This window comes from Triturus cristatus, chromosome 9 (assembly GCF_964204655.1).
Source record: "Triturus cristatus chromosome 9, aTriCri1.1, whole genome shotgun sequence".
Classification (NCBI taxonomy): Eukaryota; Metazoa; Chordata; class Amphibia; order Caudata; family Salamandridae; genus Triturus; species Triturus cristatus.
The window spans coordinates 952,126,399-952,140,347 of NC_140592.1; the positions used below are offsets into that span (position 1 = coordinate 952,126,399).

Below are 13,949 nucleotides of genomic sequence, written 5' to 3' on the forward strand. Positions count from 1 at the left end.
AAGGAATATGCAGCTAGAAGTCTCTATCATATGAACAAGGTACTTACCTTCTGGAACGCATTATCTGGTAGAGACTCTATCTAGCTGCAGATTCCTTGCAGCCCCACCCATGCTGCACCACTTTGTGGACTGATATTGTAGGGCTAAGGTTGTTCCCCTTTTCAGGACCCTAGTTTTGCACACAACTACATCAGTTACTTCGTGGCTCTGCCCTTCTGGCGTGGAAAACACTAAAAGTATTAACGTCCGCGCACCTGGGTGGCGCCTATATAGGCACCACAATATCACAACTGACACTAACATCGCCAACGACGTCACACAGAACCTAATGGAGCCACCTGACGTTGTGCGCAAGGGGTATTGCTCAGCAAAAGTTCCGGATCCAGCCTGAAGCATGGGAAATTCGAAGGTAAGGAATCTGCAGCTAGATAGTCTCTACCAGATAATGCATTACCGAAGGTAAGTAACCTCTTCATCTGTTCTCCCTTTGCAACTTTTTCAGAATTTGAATGTCTTCAACCAGTGAAGAATGACTGCAGAGAATGATCTCTTTTGGAAAGGATGCCTTTGGGAGCTAAGCTAAATTGAAACATGCATTTCAATGTCAAGTTGCAGGACTTGCGACGTAGGTCAAGGTCGGCTAGACCCATGTCATATTTTCCTGATACCCCGTCCTCCACCGACTATGCACGAGTTCCTTTTAGACTCAAGATATTACGTTTTATCTTATGGAAAAAGTCTGACTATCTTGCATCAGCCTGCCTGGATCTACGTAGGATACCCTTGGAATAGCCATAGTCATTCTCCCATCCCCGGTGTTCTGCATGTATGTTTGCTAGTGTCAGCACCTCCTAATTTGGCAGCTGACTTCCCAGGCTTTAAAAATGTAGTAATGGGAGGGCATGGCCAAGATGGCGCACGGGTAAGACGTGTTCTCCATCGTCTTCCCCGCTCCCGGGCGCCCAAATCTGCCCCCATCAGAGCTTTGCGGTCCTCTTTAAAGCGGACTTAAGCATAAAATAACCTCTAACCCCACACCGCAACCCTGAAGAATGGAGGCTTGACTTCGACTCAGCTGGTGGCCAGCGCGGCCGAGCGACCGAGTTGCAGGCCTCGTGGTCGGGTCCTGCTGGAGGTGAGGTGGACGGCGGCGAAGCGGAGAGTTGCTCGCCGGACTCGCAGCAAGCCTAGAGGGTGCGGAGAGTGGCACACCAATCACACCAGGTGAAGGACAGGCGGCGGACGAAACGATTCAGGCAGCACCCGCACATAGAAGATTACGGCTGGGCTCCGGGGAGCAAAAAGCAGAGCGAGGCCTGGCGGGCCGGGAGGCGCAGTGTCACGAGCCAAGAACTGGTGACGCGCTGTTCGCATTACCGCAAACTCCTCTTCCACCACACGGACTCTGCTTGAACTACACTCCCCATAATGCTCAGAGGAGCACGCCCCACGTGACCCGCGTTACGCTCGGCAGAGCGGATATAGCCCAACGCGTCCAGAGAGCGGTGCCGATGATTCCTGGTTGTTCTTCGACTCTCCGCAGAACCTTCAACCCTGTACTGCTGCCTCGGCCCTCTGCTGAACCTTCGCACTTCAGTCCACAGACACCTTCGCTCCTGCGCCGACGTCCGCTCCAGGATTTCTGGGCTCTGGAAGACGGCGCCTGAGAACCTCCGCCCACGACAGTCCGGGCTGCCGGAAGCTGCTCAAGCGCTCCTCTGCCCACGGAGTTCCGGGTTCAGAGTCGCAGCGCGAACAGGTGCGCTCCTCTGCCCACGGAGTTCTCGGTTCAGAGTCGCAGCGCGAACAGGCGCGCTCCTCTGCCCACGGAGTTCCGGGTACAGAGTCGCAGCGCCCGCCTCCGTTCACTGCTCGTGAGTACTGGGTAGGGGAGTGGTCGCCTTTTGCCTTCAGGGAGGCATCTTCTTTTGTTTACTCATATGACCCTGCTATTGAGTGCGCTCTGGAGCAATAAGCACTGGTAGGAAGTGCTGTCCTTTGCTCCTAGAGGTACTGTGCACCATTTCCTGAGGGACCTGTGGCTAGGTCTCGCCCTAGCTTCAAGACCGTCATCCAGTGCCCTCTCTTAACTGGATTACGGGTATTCCCCTGGCCTAGTGCCTTTCACTCCAAGGTGGTGGAGGAGGTGGCAGGTGAGAGAGACACAGGAGAGAGAATTGGGTATCAGGACAGGGGTGTAAAAAGTTATAGTTCATCTTATGGTGTGCTTGTGTCTTTCCAGGTCCCTCTCCCAGCTGTTCCTCCCCTTCCTTCCCTCGCTCACCTATCTCCCGAGTCCGTGTGTGTAATACGTTTTCCAGACTGGGGGCAGATGAGAGGTGGACCCCTATAGAGCATCAGCGCCATCCTGAGGAGAGAACACCCCGGCCATCGTGACACGCAGTGCCGAGGAGAGGCCATGCTGGTGCTGTCCGTTGGGGCTCCAAGCAGGTACATAGCCTGTGCCATCGGCCAGATAATCGACTGGCGTGGTTGGGAGCCTATGGGGAGTGTGGCTGAGGGAGCCTGGGCCTGGGGGCCGCGCACCGACACTGAGGGCCTGAGGTTCTCACTGGACATCGGCCAGACCTCTCGGCAGGCGCCCGAGACCTAGCGTCTGAGGGAGAGGCGTAGCGACGTGTGGGCCGGTGACGCTGACTCTGTGTGAAGCGGGGGCCCTCCTGGAGCTGCACTGGGACCGCCTGAGACCCTGGTGTACTATTCACGGAGAGCGGGGAACACCGATGGGGCCGGAGTGAGGCTGGGAGTGATACAGCCATGCTCGCCGCTAGTGAGGAGGCGCTGCTGGAGGGACGAGAAGCCAGGCTAGTGAGAGAGGTAGGCCCATGGAAGTGGGGCTTGGCGGCTGGGGACATGGGCCAAACTTGTTGGCTGGCATGCTTCCTTGGCAAGGGACGTGCCGAGAGTGGTGCCTGACTCCCGCCTACCAAAGAAGACTCCGGGGCCGGGTTGACCGCAGCTCGCGACGTAGGAGAGTCCCTGGGCCGGCAACCGTAAAACAGCAAAAGCAGCGAGGGGCCAGCCGGGGGCAGAACCCCACGACAAAAAGAGGCAGTGGCCTGACTCAGCGGCAAGTGCCCCGCTGTTTCAGGAGCAAGCCCACCGGAAGACGGGGACTTGGTGGCAGGTTTTTGAGAGAGAAAGGGGCTCCAGAAGCTGAGTGGAGTGGTGGGGGCCCATGACCACTGAAGGGACAGGTATAAGGCCTCTGCTACTAGTGGACGGAGCGCCTAGCTGTGGGAGTCGAGGAGAGACCTGGCAGGCCGGAGAGGAGAGCGGCCGGAGGGTGCCCGAACATCTGACAGATAAGGGAGGGCTGAGGTGTGCCCCCTCGCTGAGAGCTCGGCCAGATTTTCGGCTGGCGCTGCTTTCGTGAGTCCGGGCAGCTTGGGGGCCTTGTCGGGCCAGAGCGGGCCTGAGGAGTTGGAACCAGTAGACTACACACGGACGTTAGGAGCCTGCTGGGGCTTGCCTGGCCAGACGAAACATAGGCTGGAGGCAGCGAGTGGCACCCGAGGTGGCGCAGAGAGGCCGAGCTGTGGTCCTTAACGGGAGCTGTTGGAGCGCCGGAGGGCAAGGTTATCCCTGGAAAGCCATTGGAGGGTTCGCTGGAGCTTTCCGACCACAATGCAGTCCCGTCCCGGAGTGGGAAAGCTGCGGGATCTTCCCACATCAGACGGTCTGTCTTACGGGGCACCTACACTGTGGGAACAGCAGCGGAGCTGCGGTCAGGGGCACCCTGGAGTCCCGTTTGCCTAGCGCTGATTCTTTGAGGACAGAGGCAGGGGCGGCGGGCCCACTTCCAGGGGGTATAAAGGGACTCAATCACAACTAACACTAGAGCCCTCCAGATATGCAAGACTTGGCGGTCTACAAGACTGCGCCCCGGTACCAGACACCTGTGGGATCGGAGACGGTCCCCACCTGTGATCGGAACGAGCCCTCGTGCCGGGATCCAGACTGGACGGGGCCATAATGACGATGCAGCGAACCAAGCAAGACCAACCATTAAAAGACATGCTCACTAAACCCACACCGACGAGCCCGGATGCTGCAGGGGTGGAGGCACCGATTACACAGGCTTTACTGGAGGCGCTATTCAACACCCTCCGCGATGACTTCCAAACCCTGAAGAGCGAGGTGGCGGGGGAAATGAGAGAGATCCGCAGGGAAGTGGACACTTTGGGAGACCGGGTGACGGCGATCGAAGATCAAGAACACACGAGGGACGAAGAAGTGACGCAACTCCAGCAGGAAGTGATCCACTTGAAGGATCAAGAAATCGATCTCCAGGCCCATGTGGAGGACCTCGAAAACCGCTCCAGGCGGAATACCATTCGGATATGGGGGGTTCCGTCAGACGCAGAAGGGTCAGACATGGTCCCCTACCTGCAGACCCTGTTCCGGGAGATGCTGGGGAGCCGGAGGACGTGGAAATCCGTATTGATAGAGCCCACAGGGTCGGTCTGCGAAGGACCGCCGCCTGATATTCTTGCCTTCTTGCCAGACTACCCGCTAAAATAGCGTATTCTACGAGCGGCCAGAGCGAAGCAACCACTCCAACACCTGGGCCACTCTATAGCGTTGTATCAGGACCTGGCTGCCATAACATTGCAGAAAAGGCGAGATATCCGAGAAGTGCCCTCCCATTTGCGTGACAAGGGTGTGGTATATTCCTGGGGACATCCCTTTCATATCAACTTTAAGTGGGAGGGCAAGTTGCCACAGATCCGATCACTCCAGGAGACCCGCAAGCTGTTGGGTCTGCCACTTCACAGCCCTGAAGACAAGCCTACATCGAGTCCGCGACCACCCCGAGAAGGATGGCAGAGAGTCGCTCGAGACATCCATCGGGTTCTCCGCGGGGGCCTGACCCCGAGACGATTGCGCAGGAGAGGTGGGATGCGCTGGAATCAGTGCTCAAGGACACAGCATCGAACAATATTTCTTGATCAACGCAGGGCCTGATGCCGATCAACCTGCGGATGGGGTGGGTGTGGGGCCTGGGGGCAAGGGGCAGGAGGACGCCTTTGGAGTCACCTTATGCTCTTGTTCACCTGTTTTTTCAGATGCGTGTGACCAACCCTAGCGGGCTCTGGACATTGGTGGAGAAATGGGGTGATTCTGTTGGGGTTAGGGAGGGGGGGGAACTGGTGTGCTGTTTGGGATCTCACGCAAGGGCAGGTGGCGTAGAGGGAGGGCGGGGAATACGGTGCGGAGAGGGGACACGAGTTGGCAGCGTAGCGCGGCCCATGGCCATATGAAGCGGCTTATGCTGAAACATGTGCTATGACGCCTTCAGAGTTGCATGTCCTCATGCTTAAAGTGCGAGGCCTAAACAGTCCTAATAAGCGGCGCTCAATATTGTCATATCTTGAAAACACGGGGCGGATATTTGCCTCATACAGGAGACTCGCCTTCTCCGAAAAGATTGGCATAGAATGAGGTCCTGAGCGTTCCCTCAGCAGTTTTTCTCTTCTACTCAGGACAAGAAAGCAGGGCTGGTCTTATTGGCGGCTAAACTCTTTACCGGGAAGGTGGGGCACAAGTTTGCGGAAATTAAGGGGCGGCTGCTAGCCTATAAATTGTGGATGGGGGGCTTACTGCTGGTGGTGGGGGTGATTTATGCTCCCAACACTGGTCAAGAGACGTTTCTCAAGGCAGCCCTGTCTGATGTCCTTGGGGCTCAAGGGAGGTGGGTACTTGTTGGAGGCGATCTAAATTTAGTCGTGGATACGTCAGCGAATAGGTCTAGCCACAGATATGCCCAGACCGGGGCAATTTCTGCGCACAGGTGCCGGTGGTTACAGAATCAAGGGCTCATCAATATTTGGCAGGCGGCTCACCCCCACACCTCGCAATTCTCCTATTATTCTCATGCATACCACACTTATGCCCGGTTGGATCATTTGTTGGGCACAGCAGAACTGAATGCACTGGTACGGGAGGTTAGCATAATGCCAGCGGCCTTGTCTGATCATGATGCATTCCAAGTAACTCTGCAGGTGCTGAACATAGGTAGGAACACAGGGGCTTGGAGACTGAGGGAGGGCTTGTTACATAAACCGACAGTGAGGGAGCAGATCCTCAAATGCATCACAGACTTCCTCGCAACCAATGACTCCCCCGAGGTCTCTAGTGCTACTTTGTGGGGGGGCTCTTAAAGCCGTGGTGAGGGGGGGAACTGATCGCAATCTCTTCCACTGAAAATAAAGAGCGTAGGTCTAAACGCGAGCTGCTCACTGCCCAAAGTTCTAGAGCTAGAGAGGGTACATAGCAGGACCGGGGCGCCTAGGGTCTGGCGTCAGCTGAAGGCGGCGCACGCACAATTGGCAGGACTCGAGTCTGCACCACTTAGGCTTAAGCACTCCTACTACATAGGTGGCGACAGGACAGGGCGTCTGCTGGCGAATAAGCTACGGGTCCGCACTTTGAACACTAAAGTGCAATCTCTCACGTATGACTCGGGGGCAGTGGTCGAAGGCGACGAGGAAAGAGCCCGGGTGTTTCAAACATTCTATGCGGAGCTGTACCGCAGGGAGACCCCTTCACCCTCCCAGGTCGATGCCTATCTCCAGGAGGCACACGTTACTGTCCTGGGTACCACGCAGGCCGAACTGTTAGAGGCACCCATACCCATAGAAGAGGTGATAAGTGCGATATCCCGTTTTAGGCCTTTGAAGGAGCCGGGACACAACGGGTTTTCGGCGGGGTTTTATAAAACATTCTGCACGGTGTTGGCCCCAATACTCACAAAACTTTTTAACTCATTTACGGGTCCGGGTTCGATTCCCTCAGATATGCTGGCAGCTTCTATAGTTGTACTGCCTAAACCGGGCAAGGACAAGTCCATTTGCGGCTCTTACCGACCAGTGTCATGCTTAATGTGGATCTGAAGGTGTTCACGGGCATTTTGGCGGCTAGGCTGGGTCCTCTCATGCCGGGGAATATAGAACCTGGCCAATCAGGCTTTATTCAGAACTGGCAAGGCAGTGACAATACCAAACACCTTTTCCATCTCATCGACAAGGCTCACCGCACAGATATGGATGCCCTACTATTGTCGGTGGACGCCGAAAAGGCATTCGACCGGGATTTTCAGATAAAACCCTAATTCACTTTGGTCTGGCGGTTTCGGGCCTTGGTGGTGAGCTGCTACAATAAGCCTACGGCGACTGTTCGGGTGAATGGGGTGACGCCATCCCCATTCGTGATACAGAGAGGAACGTGCCAGGGGTGCCCGCTGTCCCCCTTCTTTTTACCCTCTATGTCGAGCCGCTGGCTCAGAAGGTCAGGAAGAACCCGGATATATTGGGGGGCAAAGACACACAATAAGTCTTTATACGGATGATATCGCATCCCTTGAATCACCCACACGTTTGGTCCCGGCGTTCCTGTGGGAATTGAAGGACTTTGGCCGGGTCTCAGGTTTTCAGGTTAATGTAGGAAAATCCACGATTCTGTGGCTGAACCAAGCAGGGCAGTTGCTGGCGTCGGACGGGAGTAAGTATGAGGGTATGCAGGCACGAACCTCTATCCCCTACTTAGGCACTGAATTGGCACCGTCAGTGTCTCAAACGGTCAAGCTTAACTATGCCAAGCTCATCTCTAATGTCACGGAAGAACTGCACCAGTGGAAGCAGCATGGGTTCTCCCTTCTGGGCAGGGTGGCGGCAATAAAGATGTCCATTCTCCTCAAAGCATTATATCTTTTTCAAACCATTGCGGCATGGCCACCACCAGGCACTCTCCAGTCGCTGCAGCAATTGCTCCAGAAATTTGTGTGGGCAGGAGCAAGGCCTCGATTGAAGAGTAAATGGGCTACCTACGACCTGACGAAGGGGGATTGGGGATACCGAATCTCTTGGAGTTTTTCCGGGCTGCACAGCTTCGATATCTCATGGAGTTGAACAGATCCGAATCGGAGAAAAGATGGTTGTTTCAGGATAAAGCGCTGGCCAAATTATCGCTTTGGAAGGCCTCCTTTCTCAAAAGAGAAGATGGACCTCCAAATCTCAAGGGTTCCCCCATTACGCATGCAGTGCTGAGAGTATGGGACGGGGTTGCCGTCAAAAAGGGATTGTCCTCTTTTCCCTCGCCTTTGCCCCCATTCTAGATAATTAAGATTTTTACCCGGGAGCGGACGAAAGGGCGTTTTCACGATGGAGGGAGGCGGAATGCAAAGCAGCTGGGCACTTTTTTGATTTAGATGGGATTCTCTCCTTTCCAGACCTGTGAGCGGAATATGGTCTTCCAGAGACTGAGAGGTTCCACTACTTGCAACTTCGGCACTGGTTACTTAACGCAGAGGTGAGGCCGAAGGTCTCTCGGAAATTAACAAAATTCGAGAAATGGCTCTACACAAAGAACACAGATAAGAAAATGATCTCTGAGTTGTACGAGGTGCTACGCCCTCAGGCCCCAAAGAAACATACGGCAGGGCAGAGGAGATGTGCGGGTGAACTAGGTAGAGAACTCACGGCGAAGGAGTGGTGAGACATCTACTACCGAGCCGTCCACACCGCGTGAAATATAGCGTGCAAAGAGACGGCAGTTGAAGTCGCTATGTACTGGTATCTGACCCCGGTCCGACTGCATAGGGGTAGCCCTGAGCGCTGTCCACTCTGCTGGCGGGGATGTGGTGCAGACAGTATGTTGCTTCATTTGCTGTGGCAGTGCAGGGAATTGACAAGCTATTGTTCTGCAATTCTGGATGATGTGGATCGCCAATTTGACACGCAGATATCGCGCTTACTGGAGTATGTGGTGTTGGTCTTGCCTAACTCGCTGACGTAGCCCCTCAGATCCCAGAGAGGGAAACTAATGGAGTTGGCATTGGGGGCGGCTCTCCAAAACATCTTATCGCATTGGGGAACGAAGGTAAAACCGACCTATGTTGAGTGGCTACATAGGATGTGGTTCATCCTGGATATGGAACACATACAGGCCTCTCTTAGCAACTCAATAGGAAGCTTTAACAAAATCTGGCAGTCGCTGCTCTCACTCTTGTCATCCGAAATGAATGAAATCACATGCCCCAGATACCTGCGTCTTCTCCGCCTCACGGGCCCCACGTCACCTACTTAGAGACGCTGTCCTGCATTAAAGAGAGGGGCTCCCATAGGGGTCCAGTCCGTAGCTTCCAAGCACACCAGTTCGAGGTGGGAGAGGGGGGGGAGGGGTTACCTTTCTTTCTCTCACTTTTCGTTTTTTTTTCACATTGCTTATTATATGGCATTATGGTTTACAAGCTGGAGCAGGACTCTGAAATACTAGAGACATTGCAGACTTACCAATGGGTCCAGCGGGGAGCGCGCTAGAGGCGCCTAAGTAATGCATGTCTAGGCTGAACAGGTACTAACTGTAGCACCGTTTGAAGAGCATATTGTGCAGATTCCTGAAACTGTGTGTTATTATTGCTGAATGCCAATAAAAACTAAGTTAAACCTAAAAATGTAGTAATCTCTGAATCCTAAATTGCTTCCTCTATTATGACTACATGTTGTGTTACATTTTTAATTTCAATTTATCTACTAAAGCCTTACCTTTTTACCTGATATTGGTATTTATGTTTGCCAAAGCTTGGCGAAGTATTCTATGTGCCCCTTGCCTCTAGACGTTTAGATTAACAGAACCTCTGTTATGGTTGTCTGCTTCTTGATTACAAAGTTTTAATTTTCGTTTTCTTTTGCAAAATTTTCTAGAGGTTTTTGCAGCTGAATGGTACATTTTTATCCCTTTTTAATCAAATGTATTTTGTAATCTATAATTACTGAGAATTCAATAATTACTATTCATAATGTTGTAGATTAGCTTCCATATCTTTAACTTCTTCTTCATTCAAATCCATCTTTCGTAGTATGTGTTGAGTCTATCTTTAAAGGTCTGGTCATCCTTTGTTTACATGATTTCAGTATGAAGTGATTGTTAAACAAGCTTTGATTGTTGTTTAAAAGGTTTCTGGACTTGTAGCCAGTGGTCCATATGGATCACCGAATAAGTATTAAACTCAACAATGCGACAACATTTCAAAAAACAAACTGTCTTTCAGAGGAAGCAAGGAGAAGATATTTGTGGTGAAGATTAACCCCTATATGCCAGACAAACTCATCACAGCTGGAATAAAGCACATGAGATTCTGGCGACGAGCAGGTATGAAGGAAATCCGATTTTGTTTTGGAAGCATAGCACTTTTAGTATTTGCACCCAACCATGAAGCCCCTGTAAAAGTCAAATATGACCGTGTTTCCTGCCGTGCTGTGTTGATGTATGGAGTTCACATCATAGGAAGGTATGGAAAATTGACTGGCATGGAGCCTACAAGCACGACAATTATGATAACATTTATGGGAACCCTAAAATGAAAATTTCCAAGATAAATGATTTGGCATCTTAAAGTTTATTTAGATAGTTTAGTAAGCACCTACATTACCAGGAGACGGTGAGATTGATGTGGGTTATAAAGCTGTCTTACAGCCACAGGTCCAGTGCTCTTGGGATGCTCAGCCATTTAAAAGGATATTTTTCCCAGCTTTTGTCAAAGATCAGCAGGTTGAGTTGTGCCCCTAAATCAAGTTCTCCTTGATCCTTTTGATTTTGGGTGCCAATCATATCTTGTTTTCCTGCTTCTCTGGTTTTTGGTTTACACCTACTGCTGGTAAGCTTTTGCTGACAGTCATGGCAATGACCCTAGTAAACTGCTGCAAAACTTTGTAATGAATTGTCTAAGCCCAGTCTGGTTTGGCAGTGTTTAGTGTTTTAAGGACATCTGGCTATACTGTTGGCCGGATAGAATCAGTGTTCTTGTGAAGTCCAATTGAAAATGTAATGCATTCCTAAAAATCATCAGCTGAAGGAATCTCTATTTCATTATAGCATTAACTTATGCTGAGAAAAATAGGTCTGTTTCAAAACAGATATTTCACATTTTGTGGTAATGTCGGATTTGCTCTCAGGACATGAGACTATGCTTACAGTTGAGTGACTGTGTTCCTGATTTATTTCCTCCCACATCTCAAAGGAATTCCATTGTTTATCTTTCGAGCACAAATGATTCCCTTTCATCCAGAAGTAGGTGTACTGGAGCCTTTCAGGTGTTGTCTTATGTGTTTTTGGGTTGTTTCCCAGTTGTAGGTGAGTTTAAGTTCTGCTCTCTCACTACAGACGGAACGCAAAATATTATTTGTTACTGCAAAAAAGGGTCTTTATGACCCAAACTGGTGGTCTGCGTCCCCTCGAAACAGGAACACCTGAAATTCCAGCTGTATCCCAGCATTATTGGGCCTCATTCATGAGGTGTTGCATGAACCCACTATGGAAGTTACAGTTAAATTATGAATTATGGGCACAGACTGTTTGCGTGCAACCGTTTTGGCCTGGAGACTCCCCAAGGGTTGAAACGCAAGCAATGGGGTGATAGAAGGGTAAGTTGTTATGGCTAAGACCACTTTAAAGGCATCCCTATTTTTTGAAATCTTGCTTTCAAATAGTATGGCCGGCCTTTGAAATGTGGAGAAGCCGCCTCCATGGACATATTTTTGAGGTGTGTCCTCTTATATTAAACACTGTATCTACTTTTAAAGTTCCCATTTTCCAGAGCAAACCAGTACTCATACGATCAGAAGAAATGCACTTCTTGTGGCTTTCCAAAATCATTGTTTGTTGAAAGCTTTGTCAGAAACTGGAACTCCTTTCACCTGTGATGTTTTCAGAAACTTCTTTGCTTAAAGCCTGGATGGCCAATGCTGTGTTCACTCCTGCCTCCTTATTATATACTCAGGTGTTGTACAAAGAGAAAGAAAGTGCAAGCAGTGACCCTCAAACGAGGGACCTTGCTAGGAGGGGGATTTGGCTTGAGGCTCGAGCTTATAAGGGTGGTTCCCAGACTTAGACTTGTGTGAATTTTATGCCAGTTGATAATCGAGGATTATGATGAGGTTCCTCACTGGAAGGGGCCTGAACCTCTAAGAGGGCTTAGTCCAAGAGACAAAGGCATAAAAGTAAAATAAAGCTGCCTTTGTAGTGATTCCAGTACCCCAAGGCTGAGCAATTTCTTTAAACACCCAACCTCTTTCCCCTTGTTAAGAGTAAGTTTTCTATTGATTTCTGGTGAGGCACCAAACCCACTGTTTTTTGCTGTTATTTGAACTTCTTGCATATTTCTTGCAACTGATCTCTGTAATGAATTGTTTGCTTTTTTTCTATTGTAATCAGAATTGCTCCCCTACGTCACATTGATTTTGGATGCTTTTTTATGCATGTTGAACATCGATTTTATATTTCTTTCTGTAGCTATCTGCTAGTTCACTGTGTTAACTTGCTTTTCGATTCTGTGTTTTTTATGAAGATCTAAGTAATGTTGTTTATTTGCATATCTGTCTATGCTACATATTTTATTTCATGTCCCCGGAGATTTGGTGCTGTGTATTTCTTCTCCTCTAAAGAGCACACATCTTATTTTTGAAGGGTAGAATGATTGCAGGTCTACCTTGTGCTTTCAAATGAATTCACCCAACGTTGTGCAATTTGTCAGGCAGACCTGATGTCATAGAAACTCGGTGACACTGTCCTGGATTGATTTAATTGAAAAAAGAGATGTGCTTCCTTACATCATGTAAGCTCTTGTATTCAACTAGTTGTACTGCTTATTAGCTAGCTGCACTCTCCTATCTCGGTTATTTTCTGACTCCTAATTGACAAAGTAAAATTTCTTGTCATACATGTTATGCTCTGTTTGGTTTACTGCCCTACGGTCGCTGATGGGAGGGTGGGGGGCAGGGGGAGGGGAGGAGAAATGCATAAAACGAAACCTGAAGAGCAGACCGGAACATCCCAGATAGATGCAACCAGGAAGGGGCTTTATGAGCAGAACTGTCTTTCTAATAAAGCTGGTATCTAAAAGCACAGAGCAATTTTACATTGTGAGTGTACTGGCATAGGCCTCTGACAAGCTGATAGAGATGGAGGAAGGAGATTTATGTCGGGAGACCCTACAATCATCAATACATATTCTGATATAGTCCTGTGCTCTAGAGCCTCGAATTCACATCCTCTTTCCCCATCAACTGGTTCCAGGACCTCACATCTTCTCTATTTACTTCCTATTTTGTCCAGGCATTCTCCTAGAACTTGGTAACATCAAGGCACTCTTTTAGACCAATTACTTGCATAGGATTACTAGTAGGGTAATGTAAAGAACTATTATGCCTTCATTAGGAGTTCTTGTCATGAACTATCATTAAATCCCTGGTGCCATAAAACTTAATAATTATTAATTCCCAAAGGTGAAAACAACCAACCATGTGAAAGGTCACTCAACCAACTTCTATAGGTAACAAAAAAAAAAATTGCATTAAGTCGCAATTATTTTTCCTACAAGAATGACCTGTTCTTACAAATATCCGGTACTTCAATGGGTGCTACTTTTGCACCGAGCCTGGCCTGCATTTATGTGGGCCAGTTTGAAGAACATTATTTCATCATCCATCAAATCCCTTCCAGAGGCATATCAGTCTCTGGAAGCGGTATATTGATGATATCCTTTGTATATGGACAGGAACCCGGAGTCATCTTGTTGAATTCTTGGAATGGTTAAATAACTGTGATGACTGTTTAAAATTCACGTGGAGTATGAGTACCGAAATGGTGACTTATTTGGATTTGGACATCAGGGTTACTGATAACAGGTTAAGTTCTAGTGTTCATCAGAAACCCACAAACAAAAATTCACTGTTACACTATCAATCGTTTCATCCCAGAGCATTGAGGGATAATCTCCCTGTAGGACAGTTTCTGCGTTACCGTAGGAACTGCTCTTCGACTGCTGACTTTCTGCAACAGTCTGAGAGCCTTACTGAGAAATTGGTCCAGCGGGCGTATCCGAGAAAAATTGTCAATAGAGCTCGAAAGAGAGCTCACAATACCCCTCG

At 49.8% G+C, this 13,949-nt stretch overlaps 1 protein-coding gene across 1 annotated transcript in view; it reads left to right on the forward strand.

The window, feature by feature from the left end:
• The window catches only part of EML5 (EMAP like 5), a 1,456,757-nt gene that overhangs the window by 916,297 nt on the left and 526,511 nt on the right, over positions 1-13,949 (forward strand). Inside the window, exon 17 of the mRNA XM_085626574.1 lies at positions 10,073-10,173. Coding sequence (XP_085482700.1) covers positions 10,073-10,173 — 101 coding nt within the window. The remainder of the gene's footprint in view (positions 1-10,072; positions 10,174-13,949) is intronic.